At 39.1% G+C, this 25,426-nt stretch overlaps 1 protein-coding gene across 1 annotated transcript in view; it reads right to left on the reverse strand.

Moving 5' to 3' along the window:
• The window catches only part of ELOVL2 (ELOVL fatty acid elongase 2), a 46,780-nt gene that overhangs the window by 9,156 nt on the left and 12,198 nt on the right, over window positions 1-25,426 (reverse strand). The window contains exons 2-6 of the mRNA XM_087930849.1: window positions 16,211-16,274; window positions 12,814-13,001; window positions 8,563-8,640; window positions 7,272-7,443; window positions 6,797-6,921 (exon numbers count right to left, since the gene is read on the reverse strand). Of these exons, the coding sequence (XP_087786975.1) occupies window positions 6,797-6,921; window positions 7,272-7,443; window positions 8,563-8,640; window positions 12,814-13,001; window positions 16,211-16,274 (627 nt within the window). The remainder of the gene's footprint in view (window positions 1-6,796; window positions 6,922-7,271; window positions 7,444-8,562; window positions 8,641-12,813; window positions 13,002-16,210; window positions 16,275-25,426) is intronic.

A 25,426-nucleotide genomic window follows, 5' to 3' on the forward strand; every position in this document is an offset into this window, starting at 1 on the left:
ATATTGAAACAAGTACTTGGGCTGACCATAACCCATTGACAATTGAATGGAAGGGACAAAGGAAAAGATCGAGATGGACATTAAATAATTCTATTTTAAAGGATAAGGAATTTATACAATGGATGGAGAAAGAATTGGCCTTCTTCTTTAAAGAGAACAGAAAAGAAGACACCTCAATACAGAATGTTTGGGACACAATGAAGGCCTATGTTAGAGGCTTGATAATAGACTATACAAGAAAAAGAATAACAGGAAAAGGCGAACTCTTAAAGCCTTGGATGATGAATATAAGGGACTTGAAAAAGAATTACAGAAAATGCCACACAGAAAAGATGTTAAAATGAAACTGGATATAACTAAACATAAAATGGACTTAATAGAGAAAGAAGAACTGGCACAGAAAATTAGGAATGCTAAACAGAATTATTTTGAGGATGCAAATAAGCCAGGTAGATGGCTAGCATACAAATTGAGAAAGGAGAAAGAGTCGAGGAAAATACCGCAGTTAATAGACGACCAAGGTAAAATTTGTTATGGCAGCAAAGAAAAAAAGAGATTATTTATGATTTTTATAAGCATTTGTATAAGAAAGAAGACATTGATGAGGAGAAAGTTAAACAATACCTGCAGAATGCAAATCTACCTAAGATACCTAAAGAGATTGAAGAAATGCTAGAAAGTAATATAACAATGATGGAGTTAAGTCAAGCACTTAAGAAACAAAATAATGGAAAGGCACCAGGTCCAGACGGGTTTCCTGTAGAATTTTATAAAATCTTTCAAGAATCACTGTGTATTCCACTGTTAGAAGTTATGAATGAAGTTATGTTAAAAAAGATGATACCTAAAACATGGTCAGAGGCTTACATTACACTTATTCCAAAAGAGGAGGCGGACCTACTGCAAATCAAGAATTATAGACCGATTTCTTTACTAAATGCAGATTATAAAATTTTGCTTCAATATTAGCAGAAAGACTTAAAAGTACTTGAATAACTTTATCCACCCAGACCAAAATGGGTTTTTGCCAAAGCGACAAATCAGAGACAATATGAGAGTAATTCTGGACACCCTGGAATACTATGAGGCGCATCCTGAAAAGCAAATGGCTTTGATATTTTTAGATGCTCAAAAGGCATTTGATAACGTGAATTGGAGATTTATGTTACTTTTAATGGAACAGATGGGCTTTGCTAGAAGATTTATTCAGGCAATAGAAGCAATTTATAATGAACAAACAGCTAAGGTAATGATGGAGGGAGAATTTACAGATCCTATTAATATAAGAAAAGGCACAAGACAAGGTTGTCCTCTTTCTCCCTTGATATTTGTATTGACTTTGGAAGTGTTGAATAGAAATATCAGAGAAGATAAAACTATAAAAGGAATGAAAATTAAAAAGGAAGAATTTAAACTACAAGCCTTTGCAGATGACCTAGTCTTTATCTTGGAAGACCCTATAGAAACAGCCTCGAAACTGTTGGAAAAGATAGAGGTCTATGGGGAGGTGGCTGGTTTGAAAATAAATAGAGATAAAACAAAGATTTTGTCAAAGAATATGTTGCTGAAACAAAGGGAAGAGTTGGCAGAACTGTTAAAAATTCAAGTTACAAACAAGGTTAAGTATCTGGGGATATATTTGACATCAAGATGTAGTACATTGAAGGAGAATAATTATATTAAACTTAAACAACAGATAGCTCAAGATTTGAAAAAATGGGAGAACTTACAATTGTCATTAATAGGAAGGATTTCAACAATCAAGATGAACATTTTACCCAGAGTCTTATTTTTGTTTCAAACAATACCAATTAGGCTTGGAAAAGAATATTTTGAGGATTTAAATAAAATTGTTTTGAAGTATATATGGCAAGGCAAGAAAGCAAGAATAAAGTTAAAGCTTTTACAGGATGCTAGATTTAGAGGAGGGTTTGGTCTGCCTAATTGGGAGTTGTACTACCAAGCTGCAAACTTGACGTGGGTTAAAGAATGGATAACATTAAGGAAAACCAGATTGTTGACATTAGAAGGTCATGATTTGTTGTTGGGCTGGCATGCTTTTTATGGTACAAGGAACTAAAACACAGGGGTATTTTAGAAGACATTATATACGGAGTCTCTGTGGTTGAATTGGGAGAAGATAAAAAAACAGTGTTATTTGAAAATTCCAGTTTGGTTATCGACGATAGAAGCGTTTTCTTATCCTATAATTTATAAAAAGGAACAAACAGTTAACTATGGGGAATTATTAGATGAAAAGGGTGAACTTAAATCGATGCAAAAATTGGAAGAACAAGGTATACAGATGAATTGGTTTTCATATTTGCAAATACATTCAAAGTACTATGAGGATTCCAAAGCAGAGGGATTTTATGATAAGCAAACTGACTTGGATAAGATTTTGATGGGTACTGATGAAAAGGTGATTAAAAAATTGTATGGTTATTTATTGCAAATTAAGCTTGAGGAAGAACAAGTTAAAGAAACTATGATTGCGTGGGGAGGAATTTTGGATATGGGATTGATTTAGAGAAATGGCAGAAATTATGGTCGCAAAATTATAAAATGACAATGTCTACAGCCTATAAAGAAAACTTGTATAAGATGTTTTACAGGTGGCATTTTCCCGACAAGGATAGCAAGAATGTTCAAGAACAAATCCGAAAAATGCTGGAAATGTCATCAGAAACCTGGTTCATACTATCACATGTGGTGGACTTGTGAGGATGCTAGAAAATATTGGACTAAAATCCACATGTGGCTGGAAAAAATGACAAAGAAGCATATAGACTTGAAACCGGAGTTTTTCTATTGGGAATACTACCAGATACTTATAGTAAAGAGTTGAAATATTTGATTGTAAATGTATTGACTGCTGCTAGGATTGTATTTGCAAAAAATTGGAAAAATGAGAAAATTCCATTGCAAGAAGAAGTTGTAAAGAAAATTTTGGAATGTGCTGAGATGAGTAGATTGACTTTTGAAATTAGAGAGCAAGAAGATAAACAATTTTATTTAGTTTGGGATCTTTTCTATCAATGGTTGAATGATGAAATATTAAAATATAAAAGTTAGATAATAAGGAATAATAATGACTTTATTTTCCCTTTTCTTTTATTGGTTTTTGATACTATATCTATATAATAGTTTTCTTTGTTTCTTTCTTTTTCATATTTGGGATAGAATTGGTATGATTATAAGATTTGTTTTAGAATAAAATATTTAAAATATAGTTATCTCATAAAGGCATGATCGAATAAAAGTTTAGTCAAATTTTTTTTTTTTCTTTAATAGCGATACTAGGATTTATAAATTTGTATTGATAAGAGTATTATATAAAGTAACTGTAATTGTGACTATGAGGTGAATGCACAAAACCGATGGACCAACCGACTTACTGTGTGTACAAAAATATGGGGGAGCTGATACTTTTATGTTTTGTTGTTGTGTTTTTTATGTTAAAAAAATAATAAAAATTTATAAAATAATAAAAAAAAAAAAGACTAGGTGCAAATACCTCATCACAGTCATTGGCACTTTGTCTAAAACCTTGGGCTACTAATCTTGCCTTATGGATTATATTTCCATCCTTATCAGTTTTTATCTTAAAAATCCATTTGCAGCCAATGGGTTTTATATGGGTAATCTCGCATTTTCATATACTTTCATCTCCTTTAAGGATTTCAATTCCTTATTCATTGCTGCATACCAACTTTCCTTATCTTTAGAAGGATACATTTTAATTTCATCCACAGTATATGGAACCTTATTAACCTGGCACACTGTGTTAGCCTGGTATCTATCAGGCGGTCTAGATATACGTGTAGTTCTTCTGGGAATTACAGGGCTTGTATGAGGACTTTTTTGAGTTACTATCTGTTCCTGTTCCTCAGTTTGCTCAGCTATTTCTTCCTTTATGGGCTCTATCTCTTCCTGTACTTCTCTTTTTACTTTATTTTTAAAGTTACAGGGATAATTAATGGGATTTCTATAGGATTCAATAATCACTTCTTTATTGTTATCCTGTTCTAACTTATCCCATCCTACGTGCTCTAGAAATTGGGCATTAGCACTACATAACACCCTAGATGTGCCTTTCTCCCAAAATCTATATGCCCTATGGTTAGCTTGGTAACCAACGAAGAAAAATTGTTTAGCTCTGTGTTGCCCTTTACGCCTGAGTTGTGTAGGGATATGCACCCATGCTGGTGCACCAAATGTGTGCAGGTAACTCAGATCAGGCTTCCTGCCATGCCACATGGTGAATGGTATTTCACCAGTAGTTGAGTTAACAACGTTGTTCAATATGTTATTAGCACACATTGCAGCCTCCCCCCACAAAGAATCAGGTAATCCAGAATCAGTTAACATTGTTCTAACCATTGCCTGTAGTGTTTGGCCTCTTCTCTCTATAAATGTGTTGTGTTGTAGTCTGTATGGTGCAGATTTCTTGTGCTCTATTCCAGCTACCTTTAATCTATTCTGGAATTTGCTGTTAACAAATTCCGTACCATTATCTGTCACCAGGGTTATCAGTTGCCGTTTAGTCTTTCTTTCTGCAAACTTTAACCAGTTGAAGAAATGTTGATATGTTTCAGTTTTGCTTTTCATTAGGTAGCAAAACCCATATCTAGAGTAATGGTCCATAATGCTCAGTATATATCGAGCACCCCCCATACTGGGTTTCTTTGGACCTATAATGTCTGCAAATACTACTTCTAAAGGTTCTTTAGTTTTGAAACCATTTAGCCTATTTGCAGGCAATATTTTACTCTTATCTTCACAGCAGACGTTACAACGCAAATATTTATCACAGGGTTTTAACCTTATTCCTTCAGATAACTCTACTGTACGTTTTAGCATTTTAAAATTTACATGCCCCAAACGCCTATGCAATAAATGGATACATTCATTATGAGGCTTTATATTGTTAAATACAGTCTGTGCCTCCCCTTTCTTACTATCATGTAAGACATACAATGTTCCATTTTAAAGCTGCAGTTACTCTTTTGTTATCTTTATCAAGTGTGCACTTATTATTCTTAAATGTAACTACATAACCTAGTTTATCTAATACTCTTACAGAAAGTAAGTTCATCTTTAACTGTGGTACATACAACATTTTTATATTCTGGTTTAAGCATGGACAGTATGCAATACCTTCACCCTTGGCCTTGAGGTGCCAGCCGTTAGCGAGTGATATATGTTGAGAGCTTGTAGACATTTTTATAAACTTTGTCTTATCTCTCGTGATGCAGTGGGATGCACCACTATCCACCACCCATAAATCACTCTTCACATCACAGTTGCTAAACGTGGCTAGTTCAAAGGATTTCTTTGGCTTTTTTACATTCTGGCGTTTTTCTTTTCTGCAGAATCTTGCCAAATGTCCTCTGCCTCCACAATTAAAACACTTTTTAATTGTGTATGCCGTAGAAGATAAATTCTCTTCTTCCGGGTGCTTTACTTTACTAAGTTGGTTTCTTTCAAGCTTTGAAGATAATTTCTCTTCTTCATTAGGCTTATCTTCTCTCAGCTGGTCACGTTCAAACCTTCTTCTGGCTTCTTCTAATAGCCTACCGGTAATCTCGGTTACTGATAAACTGTCTTTTGGCAATACCTCTAAAGCAGTCACAAAATCATCATAGCTTCGATCCAAAGAAGACAGTATAATGTATACTTGTTGCAACTCATTAAATATAAGCTCTTTTTCTTGTAACTCCTGAAAAATGCTTTTCATACAGTTTAAATGAGTTAACATGTCTCCATTCTTCTCAAGATGTGTTCTAAACAGCTTCCGTGTAAGATTAATATGGGCTCCTACACTGTCTCGAACATAAATCTTCCTGAGACTCTCCCAGCAGTTAGCAGCATTTTCCTCTCCACGGATATGAATGAGTTGCTGGTCTGAGAGAGTTAGTCCTATGATGCATAAAGCCTGCTCATTCTTTCGTTCATAGTCTTGTATCTTTTTGGCATCCTCCTCAACAGTAGGATCTAAGTTAGATACATCTGGTGGGTTTGTTATTATGTCCCACAAACCTTCTCTTCGTAGAAGTAAACTACATTTCATTGACCATGAAACATAGTTTGTTCCATCTAGTCTGGATATCATGGATAGACTTGGCAAATTTACTTGTGCCATTGCTCTTCAGATATATAACTATTTAACAAACAATTTGTTTTTACAGTAATGTGCAACTCACACCAACTCTCACTGCTATAACCTGGTTAGTTAGACTGTGCTCACTGCTGGGCCCATAATCAATGTTAGTGTTTTGGGCATAAACCCCCAAGCAGAGTGCACAGCAGCAGTCAGGCCAGGCAGCCAAATGAGAGAGAGGCTGGGCCCAAGAGTATACACACACTGGAGACAAAAAACACTGTTTGTAGTTTTAAATAGTTATTTAATTCATTTAGAGTTTAAGCATTGTCACCCAGCCTCTCTCTCATTTGGCTGCCTGGCTTGACTGCTGCTGTGCACTCTGCTTGGGGGTTTGTCCCCAAACACTAACAATCATGATAGTTAAAGCAAATGGAAGCAAAGTTCCACATTTAAAGGTCCCGTTTTGCCCATCACTGCATTATACAGTAGAAATAGTTGGATTCAAATGTGCATAAGAACTTACCATGGAAGTTTTGTAAAGCTGAATAATCTACCACCCAAATTTATTCTTTCCTCAGTTTTCTTTGTTTCAAAATTGGTCTGTCCCCATAATTCTACCTTGCTTCAACACTTAGGATTTTTACTCTTTAAATGGTGATTTACTAAGAATAAATGAGAATATAATTGTACCAGTTGTGCTTGAGTGAGATATTTCTTCCACCAAAGGTATTTACGCATGGATGGAATGACTGACAATCCATAGTAGGAATACATGAGGATGTGGATAAAACTATTCAAAGTGGGTCCAAAGAAGCCTGTGAAAACATAAATATGTTGTCATATTTATTATAAAATACTTCTTTCTGTGAAGCAGCGTTATACTTAAGTGACAATTTATGACACTTCAAACATTACCGTTTTCTTAGTACTGAAGAATACATCTTGATTTCTGTGGCCGCCTGCAGTCTTCCATGATCCTCTATTCAACTATTGCCGAATGTTTATTCGGAGTCAGACCCATCTTTCACTCATGTTTACTAAAGGTATTGTTACACACACACACTTTTTTTTAAATAATGCAGATTGGCAATCAGACACATTCTACAGGAAAGTTTTCCAAGTATGTTGTTTTGCACTATCTTAATTGACATCTTTATATACTCACTTTGTCCACAAGGTATCCAGTTCATGACGCACCACCAGATGTTAAACATACTGGCATGATGATAAACATGAAGAAAAGTTATTTGATTGTTTTTCTTTCGCAAAACAAAGAAAACAGTGTCAGCAAATTCAATGACTTTGGAAAAGTAATACCACCACAACACCTGGGCCACCTGCAAGAAAGAATTTGCAAAATTAATCATCTCATCTTATAACAACATATTCAGTTAATTTAAAGAAACCGTAGGAAAAAATACTAATTCTTTCTGAAGATACTCTACAGTAGCTGAAAATAAAATTTAATGTTACTGGAAACATATTTGTATTTTAATTATTAGTCTGTCTCTTTACTTCTAAGAAGGTGCCCAATGGCTTTTAGCAAAGGCAAAAAATGTTGCGATATGTTGTGATATGTCGCGTGACTTGGTTGAGTTTGACACCTGTGCTCTACATTGACTTACTACATTGACAGCCTCAGTTTCTAGAAGTAATTATATAGCCTGACAATAACCATTTGTCCTTTGAACAGACACACCTAAATGGATGTAGGAAAAGGAAGGTGCTTGGACTACGATGTCAAAGATGTAACTGCTCATTCTCACCTTATGCACAGTGCTTCTTTACCTAGGCAAGGAAAGACATGACACTGTGTGGCAAAACATGTATGGCATAACGGAGCTTAGTAAAACTATTTTTAGGAAAATAATTTTGGTGACAATTCTGCTAATAAAAAGCAAACAACCTTTACAAGAATTTTAAGATTAGGAAAATGAATCTTGTGCACAAACAAGAAGTAAGAATAAAAATAAGGCAAACAAAAATTCCCATCACTGGAATTTAAGTACACGGAAGAGTTTTCCCTAGGCTCTTGGATCAAGAGGTTAGGTGAGTTCTACTGCTGATGTGATTATTTTTTTTATGATTGGGATTATTGGTTTGATCTTGGGCACCATGGGTTATATAGAACATCTGTTTTTAATCCCTGTACATCACCCAAAGTCACTGTTGTAAAATGGACAGTCATATAAATCAAACATAGACAATGCAATCGCATACATGACTGTCCAAAATAAGCACCAAGAAATTCAGGGGAACAGTAACTGCTAAGGTTGTTGAAATCTGTACAAAACATTTATTACAGCAGATGTTTTTAACTTAATGCTCTCCTGATGCATTAAGACTCTTGTGGGGAATTTTAGGGATTCAGATCCTACACCTATGCAGATTGATTGCTCGGGTCAGATGCATTAAAGCATGTGCGAAAACCTTGTTCCCTGCTAAGTTTCGTTTACCCTGATGTCCGTTTCTCCTGCGCTGATCAAGTTCTGACATTGTAAGTTATAATTTCCTTCCCATGTAGCAAGAATCAGCTGAAAGAAAAAAACATATTTATTACTCTGAATGAAAATGCAGTAGTTGCTTTAATAGTTTTTACATTTTCAATGTGTTTTGTTCTTTTTGGTTATTATTTGTTTTTAATTTTGTAAGCCTCCCAGAGTCATATATATGAGATGAGTGCCTGTATAACTAGAACAAACATAAATAAAACTATATTAATTATGGCATGCACTTGGGATTTAAGTAAGAGATAACTTCAGTTTTAGGCATATTAAAAACATATTCTTTCAAATATCCCAAAGGTGCTTTTTCAAGAGGCAACTGGACTTTCTGGTTTTTCTTTGAGGATATTTTGCTTCTCATCCAAGAAGCTTCTTCAGCTCTTCATTCAAATAGTTTCTAACAGTATTGATTTCACAATACTGCACTTAATTCTCTGGCAATCTTCCTTTCCATTTTTATTCAGATGACTGGAACTGTTCAATTTCCAAAAGCTATAATTGAACTGAATTATAATACAGTGACCTTTGTCAAGAATATTAACAAAAATTTGCAGCCTAATGCAAAATTGAAATGGTTTAAATTTACCATAATCTTTCAAAAGTAAACTCCATTGTTATTTTGAATGTGAGGAAAGTAGGGATTTTGTTAATCAAGTAAGATGTGTCTTCTCTTACAAGATGTCTAAGCATAGTATCATTGTTTATATTGGTAGCTTACCAAAACGTGAATTAGATTTTTGTTGGCAAAGGGAGTAAAGGATTTTGGAATTTTTCAAACAATTTTCAGACCCATTCTTCTCTCTTTTTAATTATTATTTATTTTTGAAGTAAATTTATTTATTTAGAAAAATTGATATAGCCACTCAGCTCACAATGATTCGGTTGGCTTACAAAAATAAAAATCTCAATACAAAAGCCAAAAAAAACCCCATGCCCATGGTGACAATAATCAAACTCGATGGGCTCCATATTACCCTGGGGTCCCCAGGTCAATAGGCAGAACCATATCTTCAGGACCTTTTCGAAGAGTGTGAAAGTGGGGATCTTTTTTTCTGTTGGGATGATGTATCACAGGGAAAAGTCAATCATGGAGAAGGTCTTCTTGGTTCCACTAATGAACGTCCTGAAAGAGTGGGGTCTGTAACATTCCTTGCCTCCTGGCTCTGGTGGGTAACATAGATAGAACTGGGAAAAACCGGTCCTTATTAATAGTTTGATGTATCCGTATTTTTATTTTGTTAATTATGAAGCATAATAAAGTTAGTAAAATAAGCATTGATACAAAAATCTGGAAATCATGAAACAGAAAAAACTTTAAAACAAGAAGTGGCAGGCGCATAAAAAAAAGATCAAATGCAATTTCATATAGAGGTATAAATCCACTATTCTCGCAATCTGAGGGAATGGCTCATTATTTGACAGTGCCCCTTGCCTCTGTGAAATGAACCTGTTTGGCCAGAGGAATTCAGAGGAAGCTGATGAAAAGAGCAACATGATTTTTGCCTCTTGAGATATATTTTTGCAGGAGCCTAATGGAGTGCATATTTCCTAGTCATAATAACAGCCTTTGTATCATTTGTCATGCTTGCAAGTGGCACAAAGTCATGAAGGCAGGCAAGAAACCTGAGAGTTTCTGTTTTGTGGATTCAGCTGGAAAGCTTAACTAAAAAGCTGATAAAGCTAAAATCCTAGAACCAAGTTTGCAAGGAACTTTCTTCGGTGTTCCTTATAGTCCTCTCTTTCACTGCTAGGATTAATTCTCTTGTCGTAAACAATTTCCATTTCACATGTAGTCTGGAAGGATGACAGACATAAATCAAGAGTTCTTCCTTTCTAAATTGTTATTCTGCAATTATTTTGTATGAGTCAGCAATTTGTTTGCTACAAAATTCTGTTTAGTCAAAAAGCAAGAGTTCTTTATGGCTTTCTTAAACCCATAACATACATTGCGAACATTCAAGAGGGCAGGCCAGCTACCACGAATAAAGATCAAATAAATGTAGTCCACCTTGACTTCAGAAGGGAACTGGCAAAAGATATAAACATCTGGGTGAGTCACTCAGTTTTTTTTACTCTAATATTCATTTGTGGCTGAGAACCACTGACAGAAACCTTCCTGTGTAAATTCTGCTCATTATTGGGTTGATTTTGGCAGGTGCCTAGAGTTGTTATGGAGCTGCTTGAAGTGCAAATGGTCCACAAATGTTCCATAAGGTCTTGGTTTCGAAATGGTCAGCATTCCAAAATACATCTGGACTGCAATCTAAAACTCCAAACTTACTTATCTTACTTATTATTATAATCTCTTTCTGTAATGCATGAATGTAGACAATATGAAACTTTTTTTTCTTTGTGGTGGTATTGTGATGAGGTAGGATAAGACAAGTGTTTCAACCAAATCCAAGATTAATTAATGCTGAAAGGACATGTTTGTTTCTTTCTTTTCAGGTGGATTCAGAAAAAAAGGTGGAGAAAATCAGTGCAGAATCCAAAAAGCAAACCTAGGCCAAGAGAGGAGGTCCTTCATCATCGCTTTGTTCAAGGAGCAATCCAGATTTCCTGCTCTGCTTTCTATGTAGGTTACCTATTTTTAGTTGCTCTTCAAAGAGAGAGTTTAATCCATGATTTTAGATGGACTGCTGAGATATAAGGCAGGCAGTACTTACAAGACCACAGCTCCTCTATCCCAGAAAAATAAATTACTAGAATATAGTGTATGCTGTACCCTAAGCTAAATAATCAAAATGTGGTCATTGTCATCCATGAGAGAATGTTATCGCACAAAGTGATGTGAATTATGTCTAAAACTAGGCATTATTTTGTTTTTTAATATGTCAATGGTAATTGTTACTATTAACCTGACTGTTTTACAGTATCCCTAGAATATTCAAAATTCTGACATTTAAGCATTCAGTGGAAGACTAAGGAAAGTCTTCCTTAGTGCATTTGCCTGCACTTTAGCTAAAAAAGGACTTGTCAATTCTCACATACTCTAATGGCAAGAGCCACTATTTAATTAGGTAGTGGTTGACATTCAGATTTAGATAAATAGGAACAGCTATACCCAACTATGTGTTATTGTAGGAAATAAGACATTGTAGAAATATTATTTTTAAACAGTCATAATTGCATTAGAAAAAAGCAGTGTACTGGGGATATTTGAAAGTATGCAATTTGAAACACCCAAATGATCAAGAAAGTTCTCTATTTTGATAGATTAGATAGAGATAGAGAGAGATAGAGAGATAGATAGATAGAGAGAGAGAGAGAGAGAAATACATGCCGATAGATGATAGACAGGCAGGCAGGCAGGCAGACAATTCCTTCCTCATTCCTGTAGGCCTTCCTCAATCTCACATCCTCTACCAGTAGCCTGGGAGTTTGAGGGTTCTGTGCAGTATCTTAGCTGCTCCTAGTACTGCACTTTTCTGGACAGAGAGCTCTGAAGTCATTCTTAGGAACTGTTAGGAGTGTTTCTACCACCACTGGGATTACTTTGGCCTTTACTTTCCATATCCTCTCCAGTTCCTCCTTCAGACCCTGGTACTTCTCCAGCTTCTCCACACTCCTTCTTCCTGGTGTTGCTGGCACTTAGCACTGCTACATCTATCACCACTGTTGTCTTCTGGTCTTTTTCTATTACCACAACTTCTATTAGCATGGCTTGCTGTTTATCTGAATCTTTCCTACAGAATATTAGCCCTCTTATTCTCCATGACCCGTGGAATCTCCCATCTGAATTTGGGAGGATCTAGCTCATACACTGTGTGGATGTTCCTGTATACAATGCCAGATACTTAGATGTGCCTTTCGTGTGTATGCTGTCCTGCCTACATCTTACACCCTTCCATGATGTACTGGACTGTCTCTGAGGTTCCACTGTACATTTTGAACATTGGGTCCTGTCTAGAGTGGTACACCCTTGCTTCTATGGGTCTAATGCTCAGTGTCTGTTCTTACGTCTCTATGAACAATGCCTTGGTGTTGTTGTTTTTTACTTCTATTGAATCATAGAGATCACAGAAATTAAAAGAATAGGCGTTCCTGAATGTACAGTATAGAATAGATGCATTTAAAACATCTCTCAATTTCACTTTGAGAAGGTTGAAGTCAAGTTGACCCAAATATTCTTATAAAACCCCAATCAGTTGAATAAAAAGCCAAGAAAAGAAAATTGAAAATTCTTCGGTTAAGAAGACATACCTCTATCAGCATGTAAAACGATAGCACTGTGACACCAAAGTTATACACAATAAGAAGGCCCCTGAGTGACAAAGCAGGCCTATTCTTCATAAACATGGTGCCCAGCCATATGAAGAGCAGATATAGGATGGTGAGAGCAAAAGTAGGTAAGTATGAATCCAGCAGAAGCCACCCTCTCACCCTGGGATCTGAAGAAATGACAACAAAACATACCCAATAAAAAAAAATAATTAATCACCACGAGCAGTTCTTGCTTGTTCTTCTAATACCTAATTAAATTGTTATATCATTGTATATTATATTACGATTATAATATACATACTCACACACACATACAAACATGCATTTGTATTGGCACATTAAAAATAAATAAATAAATGTATGGGAAGCAACTATCATATCCTAGTCATACTAGTGTAGCTAAGCTGGTGTCATGCCCTTGGAAGAGTCGGACTCTGAGGGAGAGGAGGAACATATAACAGGGAATGGAGGTGTGGCTCTGGAGGTTGCGGAGGAGGCTAGGGAAGGGCAGAGGCTGGCTGGGCAATCAGAGGAAAAACCAGGCCCATCCCCTCTTCATCCTAGGACACGCAGGGAGGAACGGAGAAGGAAACAACCTGGCTTATGTGAGAGGAAGCGGCCATGATCCCCACTCATTGGTTGCAGCTGGGGAGAATAGTATATAAGAGAGACGGTTAAAACACAGCGTTGCCAGAAGCAAAGCGTGTTTTATTCTGGGCTGAAGTGATCTTGGTTGGCATCCTTCAACAGACTGTGCCTTGTTATCACCTTGAAGTTAGTAATTACTTATCCTGGTCCATTGTGGAAATTCCTTCATTGTAGTTTGTTTTGGTTTTTTATTTCACCTCTGTCTGCTCATTAAGTTCAGACTGTATTGCTTTCTTTTGAAGACTATTTTTGAGTAAGTTTTATCTCCAACTGAGAATTATTAAACAATGGGGCCAAGTTGGGGGCATTAAAGGACATTTATTTACATTTTGGGTTTTGTTACATTTTTGTTACACTCTGAGTCATCACAGCTGTCCATCACCACACAGAGGGTTTATTTCCAGAAAATATTGGGCTTGGGCAAATTATTCAGATATCATACAGATAGTCCTTGACTTACAACAGTTCATTTAGTGACCATTCAAAGTTACAAGGTAGTGAAAAAAGAGACATGACCATTTTTCACACTTATGAACATTGCAGCATCCCCATGGTCATGTGATTTACATTCAGAGGCTTGGCAACTAACTCATACTTATGATGGTTGCAGTGTTCCAGTGTCATGTGTTCTCCTTTTGTGACAAGCAAAGTCAATGAGGAAGTCAGATTCACTTTACAACCATGTGACTAAGAAGTGCAGTGATTCACTTAACAAGTGAGGTGAGAAAAGTTGTAAAATGGAGCAAACTCACTTAACAAATTTCTCACTTAGCAACATAAATTTGGGGTACAATTGTATTCGTAAGTTGAGTAGTTCTTTGATGTACTGTAAATGATTTTGTTTAAACTTCAGATAGTCCTCGACTTAAGGCCACAACTGAACTTAGAATGACAGTCCTTAAGTTGTTGCTGTCGTTAAGCAAGGCACATATGCCATCCCAGTTCTCCCCATTGCAGTCATTTTGCAAAATATGATATGCCTCAAGGGGTTGGGGAGGCCCTAGATTGCAAATGGTCGTAAGTCAAGGACTACCAGTATAAGGTATGGCTGCTAAATGTATCATCATAAACTGGAAGTAGAAAATAACTTATCAGAATCCAGTGGTTTTGATTGTTGAAAGTTTTAAACTAAACCAAAAAACTTTTTACCTATCAGTAAAATAAGCTTAGGTTCCTGAGATCTCTTGGAGCTACTATCCCTGTTTAGGAGCTACAACCTTGAGTGCTCCTACCACTCCTGGGGACATTTGGCCTTTACTTTCCACAACTACTCCAGTTCCTCCTTCAGGCCCTGGTACTTCTTTGGCTTCTCATACTTACATACACACACACGCATGCACAAACAGAGTATATGATACATAATAGAGAAAGAGACAAATTACAAATTTATTCATTTCAGGCTTGACTACTTGCTCAATTCTATATAAGAATGTACATGAAAATTCCTAAAATCTTGTCTTAATACATGCTTTATGGTAAAAGACTTTCCTAGTCCTTATACCAGAAAATATTTTCTTCAATATATTATTGTATAAACGTGTGCGCTTTGCCCTAATACATACATTTTGATTGGCTTACAAATTCTAAAACCTGTGCTCCAATTGCTAATAACGACAAATCAACCGTCCATTAGACAATTCAATATTTTGTTGGTCCTTCAATTCAGTCTATTTCCACATGTGTTTCACTAGCATATACTTAATTGCAAAGAAAATTGGGTGCTCCTCCCTTATGCCCATGTGCCGTTGCTGTTATTTTGAGCTGCATGGGTTACTGGTTGGCCTCAATTGAAGGCACCGTTCATGGAGCAGTTCATGGCAAAGGGCCTGCTTATCTGAAGGGCCACACATCTCCAAATTTTCTGCCCATGAAATAAACCTGGTCAGAGCAGGTGTGTTCCAGGTTCCCTCCATTAAATGTTTTCATCTTGTGGGACTGAAGAAATATGCCTTCTCTGCCAAGACTCCTACAGCTTCTCCCCGTGAGCTGAGCAGAGGTAATAATCTTAAGAGACAGAAGGAAGATAAAGGAAGGTAGGGGGAAGAGAATCCAGACTTGCAGGGTTATGTTACTATACCTTTATAATAAAAGTAATATTGGCACACGTTACGTTGGTTTCCTAGTGTGCTCGACTTCATTCTTTCAAGTGTTCTAGAGACTTACTTGTGCTCCCCAATGTTAGGATTAGGGTGCTTGTGGAACTCCATTGATTTTTTTTTTTAAAAAAATATTACTTAGGTGGTTTGGTCCTGGTGGTCATGTTTCTTAAATTATGTACTTTCAAATGTTGTAAGGCATCCAGAAACTTTTTGGGGTCAGGCCATTTCAAAATCCAACACACACAAACACAAAAAAAAACAGAGGAGAAGTAAACTAGCCATACGAACTGGATCTACAAAATCTGTTTCCTGATTTCCGTCTAAGTGAGAGGGAATGGAAAAGAGAATTCCTTTTTTCACATACCCAAGTGTATTTCTTATCCCTCTTGAACATTCCCAAATTACAAAGAAATGAAGAAAATTTTTTGAAGTCAATGAAACCTTGCCAAATTTCACATTTTAAATTATCATAATCCTATTTTTTATTACTCAGCATGGTGAAAGTAAAAGAAAAGAATAGAATTTCTAAGGCTCTCCATCACTTACTGTGCCCAGTCATTTAGATAAAATTTTCAGTAATACTTCTAAATAAATCATTAGGCAGCCAGAAAGCTCCAGAAAATGCATACCTCTATCTCCAAACATATAATCCACAAACTCATTTACTTCTTGATCAAAAGCCTTCAGCTGTTCCTAAAAGGTAACAGAAAACAGAAATTGTATTACATTCTATATTACATAATGAACAAAATTCATTATTTGTTCATATTCATATCAAAGATGATAGATAGACAGATGGACAGACAGACAATGACAGCATCCTATGATTGAGAACAAACAATCAGCAGTCCTAAATCTTTCCTGCTTTGTGTTTTTTTTTAATTAAAATGATTAGTACATCTTAAAAAGTACAGAAAAGGCGAATGAGCAAAGTACGGTATGAATGCATGTAACCTGAGAATGCAAACAATTTAACAATCCATTTTCAATATTTATATCTAAAAACCATTTGTATGTATGAAGAACATATATTGAGAAAAATTTAATAAGCTAAAAAATAGACATCAGATTTGAATAACATTGTCTTTAATCATGAGGCTCTTCAATGCTCTTCACTATTGTGTTAAGTTTTAAAACAAGCCAAACCACAGTTTTGAGGTCAATGATATAAAATAAAGAAATAAATATTTTGGCTTTCCAGTGTTTTAACACTAATGCATCTGGAAGCTAACAACAGAAACAATTAATTTCTTACCTTCATAATCTTCATAAAAATGAACAGAAATTAGAGAACACATTCAAATAAAAATTGTTCAGTGATTTCAAGAATAGGCTATCTGGCATTAAAAGCAATCTAGGAAGAGTAGAATTTGCACAATAACATTTTAGAAGAGATTGTGATACTTATGGAATTTTTAATGGCATTATTGGTTGAAAGGGATCTTTTGCCACAATAAGCATGATCTGATTTGCTCAAGTTCAAATTTCAAATCATTCTGTCAAAGTTTATTGAGATTTTAATGGTAGTTCTTTTGCTTGATATAAGAATTTTATATAATATTGAAGATCAATAAGGATTGCAATGGATAACATCTGGTAAACGTGAAATCTTCTACTGTAACTACTCTTTTTTGAAACTGAGTTAGAATTTGTGACTAGTCATTTGCAAAATATATTCAGATTACAGTGGTGGGATTCAAATTTTTTAACTACTGGTTCTGTGGGCATGATTTGCTGGGCGTGGCAGAGGGAGGATACTGTAAAATCTCCAGTCAGAGATGGTATTTGCCGGTTCTCCGAACTACTCAAAATTTCTGCTACTGGTTCTCCAAGACTGGTGAGAACCTGCTGAATACCACCTCTGATTCAGAATCAATATAGTCAATTATTACAAGGAAAAATCAAAGGAAAAGTAAGAGTAGAAGTATGGTAGAATCTCAAACACCAATTCTGTAATTAAGGAGGGTTATTGTACCAATCTACCAGTAGTAAATTAGAAACTAGCTAAACAAGCACAGATTAAATTGGAGCTATATGTTCTCAGTTTCTATTAGCAACCAAACAGAATTTAGCTATATTATGTAACTTTTTTGTTTTTGAAAGAAGGAACTAGATCTAATGATTGTCAGTTCAAGGGGGGGGGAAGGAATCATGAGTAGGACTAACAATAAATGGCCATTGATAGAAGCTACCGTGAACGCTCTTTCTATCTATGCTGCGAGAGAGCCCAGGATGGGTTGACTCCTTCCTATGATGTCATTTAGCTGAGTCTGTACTAAGATATAAAAGCCAGCCTCCAGGAGAGACCCCAGCTTTGGCGAAGATATTTGAGAGACTGAAAGGTGTCTCTGAAAGCCCAAAATAAATACAGAAATATGTCTTACCCTCTCTGGATGAATCAAGGGAGGGGCTGGGCTCTCTCACAGCATAGATAGAAAGGGCGTTCACGGGAACTTCTACCAATGCCCATTCTCCTCCATGCTGCATCGAGAGCCCAGGATGGGACATACCAAAGCTTGCATGTCCATGGGCGGGTCCTCGTCCGGCTCATCACACCGACTGTGGAACCACTCGTTGAAGCACCCGTCTGCCGAAGGCTGCAGTCGCCGAGGCAAAAGCATCCAGACGGTAGTGTCTGATGAAAGGAGACAGGGATGTCCATGTGGCCACACGACAAATCTCCTCCAAGGATGCTTGGGTCGCCCAGGCAGCAGAAGTGGCCGTGCTTCTGGTAGAGTGCACCGTCAGACCTCGGGAAAACTGAAGGGCCGCAGCTTTGTAGGCCTGATCAATGCAAGACCTGACCCACCTGCTAATAGTAGGAGAAGAGGCCTTGTGCCCCAAGTGAGAAGGGAAAAAGGAAACAAACATGGCTTCCGACTTCCTGAAGGAGGAAGTGCGCTTAATGTATATTCTAAGAGCCCTTCTTACGTCTAGCGTGTGCCACTGCTGCTCTAAGTCATGGTGCGGGAGAGGACAGAAGTCAGGCAAAACAATGTCCTGGGACCTGTGAAACCAAGTGTTAACCTTTGGAATAAATGAGGGGTCCAGACGAAGAACAACCCTATCATCGTGAAAGGAACAAAAGTCCTGTCTGATGGAAAGAGCAGCAAGCTCGGAAACCCTCCTGGCAGAAGTGATGGCAACAAGGAACACTATCTTCAGAGTCAGGAAACGGAGAGACACTGTTCTAAGGGGTTCAAAGGGGGGCTTTGTAAGGGCATTAAGGACCATACGAAGGTCCCAGGAAGGATATCCGTGAACCACCGGAGGACGCAGGTTGGAAGCCCCTTTCAAAAACCTCCTGACTGAAGTGTGATGGGATAAGAAAGGAAGCAAACCCCATGAAAGGACCGAGGAGAGGGCCACAACCTGCCTGCGTAAGGTATTGGGGGCCAAACCTTTCTCCAGCCCATGCTGAAGGAAGCTAAGAACTTCTGACAAATGGGCTGAAGCAGAAGAAAGACCCTCCCTGAGGCACCATCGGGAAAAAGCCTTCCAGGTGGCATCATAGATGCGCCTTGTAGAAGGTTTGTGAGACGCCAGGATAGTGAGGATGACCCTTTCTGGAAGATCAGCCTCCTTGAGCCGCTGCCGCTCAAGTGCCACACGGTCAGCTTGAACCACTGCGGCTCTGGGTGGAGCAGGGCCCCCTGGTGAAGGGAGATTAGATGGGCTGGGATCCTCCAAGAAGAAGCCACCAATAGGTTCACCCAGTCCACAAACCAGGGCCTCCTTGGCCAATAGGGTGCCAGGAGGAGGAGCTCCGCACGTTCCTCCAACATCTTCCAAATTACTGCTGGAATGATGGGAAGCGGGGGAAAGGCATAGAGGAGACCCTTGGACTATTGCACCAAAGAGCATTGGTCCCCTCCGCTCCCTGGCAAGAAAACCTGGTGAAGAATCTGGACTTGGGCGTTTTGAGGAGTGGAGAAGAGATCCACCTCCCGTGTTCCGAATCTGAGGGAAAGGTCCCTGATTAGAGACGGAGGAATGGATCATTCTGCCTGGTCGACTAGGCTCCTGCTGAGCCAGTCAGCCAGGGAGTTGTTGACCCAGGAGATGTGGTCCGCTGAGATTGACAACAGGTGTTTCTCTGCCCATAACCCCAACCGTAGAGCCTCTCTCATGAGGGCTTTGGAATTCGTCCCCCCTTGCTGGTTGACATGAGCCTTTGCGGCCATGTTGTCCATAAGGACTAGAACATGAGAGCCGATCACTGATTGCCTGAAATGCTTGAGAGCCAGAAAAATGGCTCTGAGCTCTAGCCAATTTATGGGAAGGGTCTGCTCTGATCTGAACCAAACGCCCTGAGCTATCTGGCCCTGCATATGGGAACCCCAACCCAGGAGGCTGGCATTGGTGGTTATCACTAGCCTGTCTGGGTCCCTGAATGGGAGTCCCCTCCAGATTGACGGGGAAGGCCAACAATTGAGAGATATCCGGATTTGTGGCAGGAGTGGGACCTTGATGGATGAGTGGCTGGTTTCTGCTCGTTGGTAGGGAAGCAAGAACCATTGGAGGGGTCGGGAGTGGAGCTGAGCCCACGGGACGATGCCAATACAGGAGACCATCTTCCCCAGAAGTTTGGACAGCAACGACAAGGGGACAATTTGATGTTGCTGGATCTGGCTGATGATCTCTGCAAGGCTCTTTCCACGAGCTGGGGACAGAAAAACCTGGCACAACATGGTATCAATGACTGCTCCCAAGTGTTGCAATTTGGTTGTGGGAGAGAGCTCTTTTTGGTGTTGATGGAAAATCCGTGGCTCTGGAGACACGACAGGATAATTTGCAGATCCCGATGGGCCGCATGAATGGAAGAGGATAGAATCAAAATGTCATCCAAGTAGCATTGGATCCTCACTGGACTAGAATGCAGAGATGCCATCAATGCTGCCAGAACCTTTGTGAAGACCCTTGGAGCCGATGAGAGGCCAAAGGGAAGTGCTCGATACTGGTAATGGGTATTCTGATAACAGAAACGGAGAAACTGGTGATGATGAGGCCAAATTGGGATGTGGAGGTAAGCCTCAGTGAGATCAATGGAAGAGAGGAGGTTGCCCTCCCGAACTCTCTCTAAAATAGAATGCAGAGTCTGCATTTTAAATTGCAAATTTACAAATTGGTTGATAAATTTTAGTTCAAGGACAGCTCGCCATCCCCTTGAAGCTTTGGGAATGATGAAAAGGCGAGAGTAAAGCCCATGTCCCCATTGAGAGGGGGGAACAAGTTGAATAGCCCTGATTTCAAGAAGGTGCTGAATGGCCTGATTCATGAGGGCTTGCCTGGTAATTGCGCTTGAGGGACTGTTCAGAGCATTTATTATCCGGTTTCAAGATATCTTCTGGCTCTGTGGGAGTGACAGAAGATGAGAACGAGGCCAGAACTGGAATGTCAACTGAAGGCACTGCCAGGGCATTGTCCAGAGCTGCGCTGACATTGTAGAAATGCTTATCCAGAGAAGATGGACCGAGGACCTGCTGAAGGGGAAGCACACTGTTCCTTGACCATGTCCAGGAACAAAATGGGAGAAGGCAAAATCTCTGCATGCACTACAGGCTTGGAGAAGAGCGAATCCCCTTGGCTAGAGGGATTTCCTTGTGGCTCGGGAGCCATTTCCTCTGGCGACAGCTTGGCAATGACCAAGGCCTTGCTGAGTAATGGCCTGAAGAGAGTAGGTTTGAAGACCAATGCAGAGGATGTCTGCTCTGGGCGAGAATCCTCTTCCTCTGAAAGTTTTTGGTCAAAAATCTCGCCCTCCTCACACTCTGAATGAGAAGAGTAACTGTATACAGATGGTGAAGACCTTCCTCCCTCATCAACCTCCTCCCATTCTGGTAGAGAAGAATGGACCCTGAGGTCCTGGGGCCTGTGTAAATCAGGACGATGAGGCAAGGAACTTATAGATTGAGAAGGGAGAAGGGCCTGAACTCTTTCCAGAGGTGAAGAATTTGCTTGAAGCCTTCAGCCAATCCCTGCCTAATGGCCGATGAGACAACATCTTGGATATCCCCTGGTCTATGCTCAAAGGTAGAGGCAGAAGGCAGAAGGCCCGCTGCTGTGGGAGTAAAGATGGCTTCAGGCCTACATTGAGGAGAGGTTTGAGGCCTGGAGGGAGGGGGAGGAGCATAGGGCCCAGAAGCCTGTTGGAAATAAGGCCCAGATCTGCTTAGGTCCTGAGGATCTGATTGTACTGCAAGAGCCTCAGGAGACCAGGATGGAAGATGGAAAGGCTAATAGATAACTTCTCCTCCCCTGGGAGGGCTTGGTTGGGGCCCACAAGTATCACCTGAAACATGCTGTAGTTGCACTCCCTTCTGTTGAATAGTTCTGTTGAACTGCCTCTCTAGAACTGCATGTCTGTGCTTCTCTGCACACAGACTCTGCATGTCTGTGCTTCTCTCAATTCAGCCTGAGTTGCCACTTAGGGGCTAGAGCCTTAGCTTTGATTTTAGCAGCCACTCCCTCTGGATTGATTGGGTGTGTTGCCTACGTCTTTTTCTCTTATTGGGCTTAAGAGACTGTTCCACTGGGGGAGGGGGAAACTCTGCCTGAGCCTTATCTTGCTCCATTTGTAGAATAAAGGCTCTTGCATTGGAAAGAAGCTGTTTAGAAGCTGTTTAGAAATTTATATCTTAGTACAGACTCAGCTAAATGATGTCATAGGAAGGAGTCGACCCATCCTGAGCTCTCGATGCAGCATGGAGGAGAACTGAAAGAACTACTGCAAAGAATACAACAATTATGACCTCTGTTCCACGCTCCCAAGGAAATAAGGTTTGCATATATGGAGTTTTCTTAAATATGCTCTCCAAAACTGCTGGCGAAATTTTTCTAAAACATGTGGGAATAATGAGCAAATCAGGATACATTTTTGGCTTGGCACACTACAACTGGCTCCCTAAAATTCATGGATATTTTGTTCATTTTATCATTCTCTACCTAAATAATTTCCTCAAGGACCAACCTAGCACATTCATATCCATCCCAAAGGCATAAAATATTCAACGGAATAAATCCATGATGCCCTGCTACAAAGTTAATTTAAAGGGTAACCACAAGATGAGGGAGACATTTTACTGTCTTTTAAACTGTCTCCAAACTTTCTCCATTAATTGGCCCAGTGTACTGTACCTGACATGAGTATTAGGATATAACCTCAATTTCACTGAGGGCTGGATCAGTATTGTGGTTGTCTTCTGGAGGCTGGGGGTATGGGCATGGCCGACTGGGAATGGCCTGGGGGCATAGCCAGCTTGACGGCGCTCACGTAGGAAGTGCCTGTGGGGGCCAGGCACGGTTAGGAGGGAATCCAGGGGTCTACGGCAAGTGGGGCAGTGGGCGGAAGGCTCATCCCGTGGATGAGATGAGGCAAGGCAGGGATCAGGGCAGCTGCAGCTAGAAACCGTCGGCCACAACACACTCACCACCAGAGGTGGTATTCAGCAGGTTTTGACCAGTTCTGGAGAAGCGGTAGCAGAAATTTTAAGTAGTTTGGAGAATCGGCAAATACCACCTTTGACTGGAGATTTTACAGTATCCTTCCCCTGCCACGCTCACCAAGCCACATCCACAGAACTGGTAGTAAAAAAATTTGAATCCCACCACTGCTCACTATCCTTTGTGATCGGGGCCGATGGTTTCCGACTGCACGCGCAAGGGGTGGGGCCAAGGCGGAAGCACGGATCTAAGGCTGGCCACAGTCCAGCCCAGATGGCCACACCAGGTTGCAGATCAGCAGGCCAGTCCTTTGTTGTTTCTCAGGAAGTCCCACAGACTAGATCCACGGGCCTTGAGTTTGACACCCCTGAGTTAGTCCTTACATTTGCTTCACAGGTTTTCCTCAGGACAGGAACAGATGCATAGCTGAAGTTAACAAAGGATACTTAAGGCAACAATTTAATATTTTTTAACTAGATGGCATTATACCAGGCCTTGTCAGTGGTTTGATGAGTAGCTCTGAAGTTGTTTGCTTCTCCCACTAGAATGCTTCTAGAATGCAGGCAATACAATAATTTCTAGAAAAGATTTTTCTAATAATACTTGGAATACTAATTGGATTATGGTTGCCCAGATGGTCCAATTTAAAAATCACAACCCCAATTTTTAGGGATACATGTCCACAGATCAATATAGATAAGAAGACATGCCAAATTGGGACTCACCATTCTCTATTATTTTTTATTAGGTTGCCTTCCACAGCTCTTCCCAGTTGTTTCTGCTGTTTCAGTTACCTGTATATTTTAAAAAGTGAATTTGAGAGTCCTTTAGAGACAGCCATTATCTAACCCAACTAAAGAGGGGTAGAAAGGCTCTCAGTGATAATAACTTTTCAATCAATCAAATTGTCAACTCCTAAAATATTTCTCTGGTCTTTTAGAGTTGCCAACAGAAATGGAGTGGAGAGTAACGTAGCAGCTTGCAAAACTGAAACTGCATTCCATGGATGCGTTCAAAGATAGTTTCCAGGCAACCGAAGTTTCTGCCGTGCAAAATTCTAACTGGAGAGTATGATTGATGACTCTTGGCTATGGATGTGTCCCATTGGAGAATATGAATTATGATACACCCAGGGGGTGGGGGGAAACCAGGATCAAGGGCGACAATGAATGATGTGTCTCAGAGTCGGCTACACCCAGGCAGCACCGGCATGTCTTCTCCTAATAAATCTTCTTTGAGCTTTGAAATCCCGGCTAGAGTCATGATTTAAATGGGGGAACTACCGGAGCCCTGACACAAATATTTATTTGAATAAATTTTTATTCTGATTCTTCATACTCCATGTATTTGGATAGGTTTACCCCTCTGGAGAAGACATACATGGTCTACAGCAGAAAATTCAGTGGTCTTTCTTTTGTTATTCTTTTGGACATTGGACATTTTCTGTTACATGTTAGTAGCAGACTTGGATTGCAGCATTTTATTGGCATTTAAATATAGCATTTCTGATGTCAGATGATACTGTGGTGATTTTTTTTTCTACGGGACCCCAGATTATAAGCTATTGCACTTCATTCAAGTGCATTCTCCTGTAAAAATCAGAATATTTTTTCTCTCTGAAAAGCAGTGGGCAGCAATTTAGAATAAGTTGACTCAAGACCCACAATTATTAAACAAGTCAGAATAGGAAATGGGTTGTTTTAATAGCTTGGGAAATTACAGTGCAACAGAGCAATGGATAAAGGACCAAGAATGGTAAGATGGGACAAGGCTGAATATATTGGATAATCGTAAATGCAGATTTACTTCTATGAATACATTCTCATGCTCTTGATATACAGGCAGTCCTTGTTAGGGGTTGGCAACTCTGTCATTAGGCAGTGTGGTCACTAAGTGAAGCTGACGGAGCTTATGATCTTATTTTAACTTTCCTTTGCTTTATGGACCTTTTTCATTTTTTAGTGCACTAAGCAAGTCAGTTGCTAAGCAGAGACTACTTGTACTACAATAGCATGTTATTATACAAGAATGCTCTGTGAGCTTTGCCACTATAGATATTAACAAGGTCAGGACAGACATTTAAATAATAAGATGCTTAGGCAACATATGCTGCTGAAAGACGGAGAAACCATGAAAGTATCTTTGAAAGATGCATCAAGTGCTATTACGTTATATTTTGAAACAACTGCAACTCTTTTGCTATTATAAGCCACAAATTCTCAGGGCATATAATGTAATTAGGCAGTAATCACCAAACTTGGCAACTGCTAATAGGTTGCAATACAACTTTGGAGGGAAGAATTATGAGCCATGTGATGATCTCAACTGCATTCCCTTAGCTTGTAGCCTTCAAGTATCCAAATCCAAAATGGGCCTCTTGGAGACCCCGGGAGGGGCAGGGT

This window comes from Pseudonaja textilis, chromosome 3, assembly GCF_049901715.1.
Source record: "Pseudonaja textilis isolate UNSWEBS1 chromosome 3, rPseTex1.2, whole genome shotgun sequence".
Lineage (NCBI taxonomy): Eukaryota > Metazoa > Chordata > Lepidosauria > Squamata > Elapidae > Pseudonaja > Pseudonaja textilis.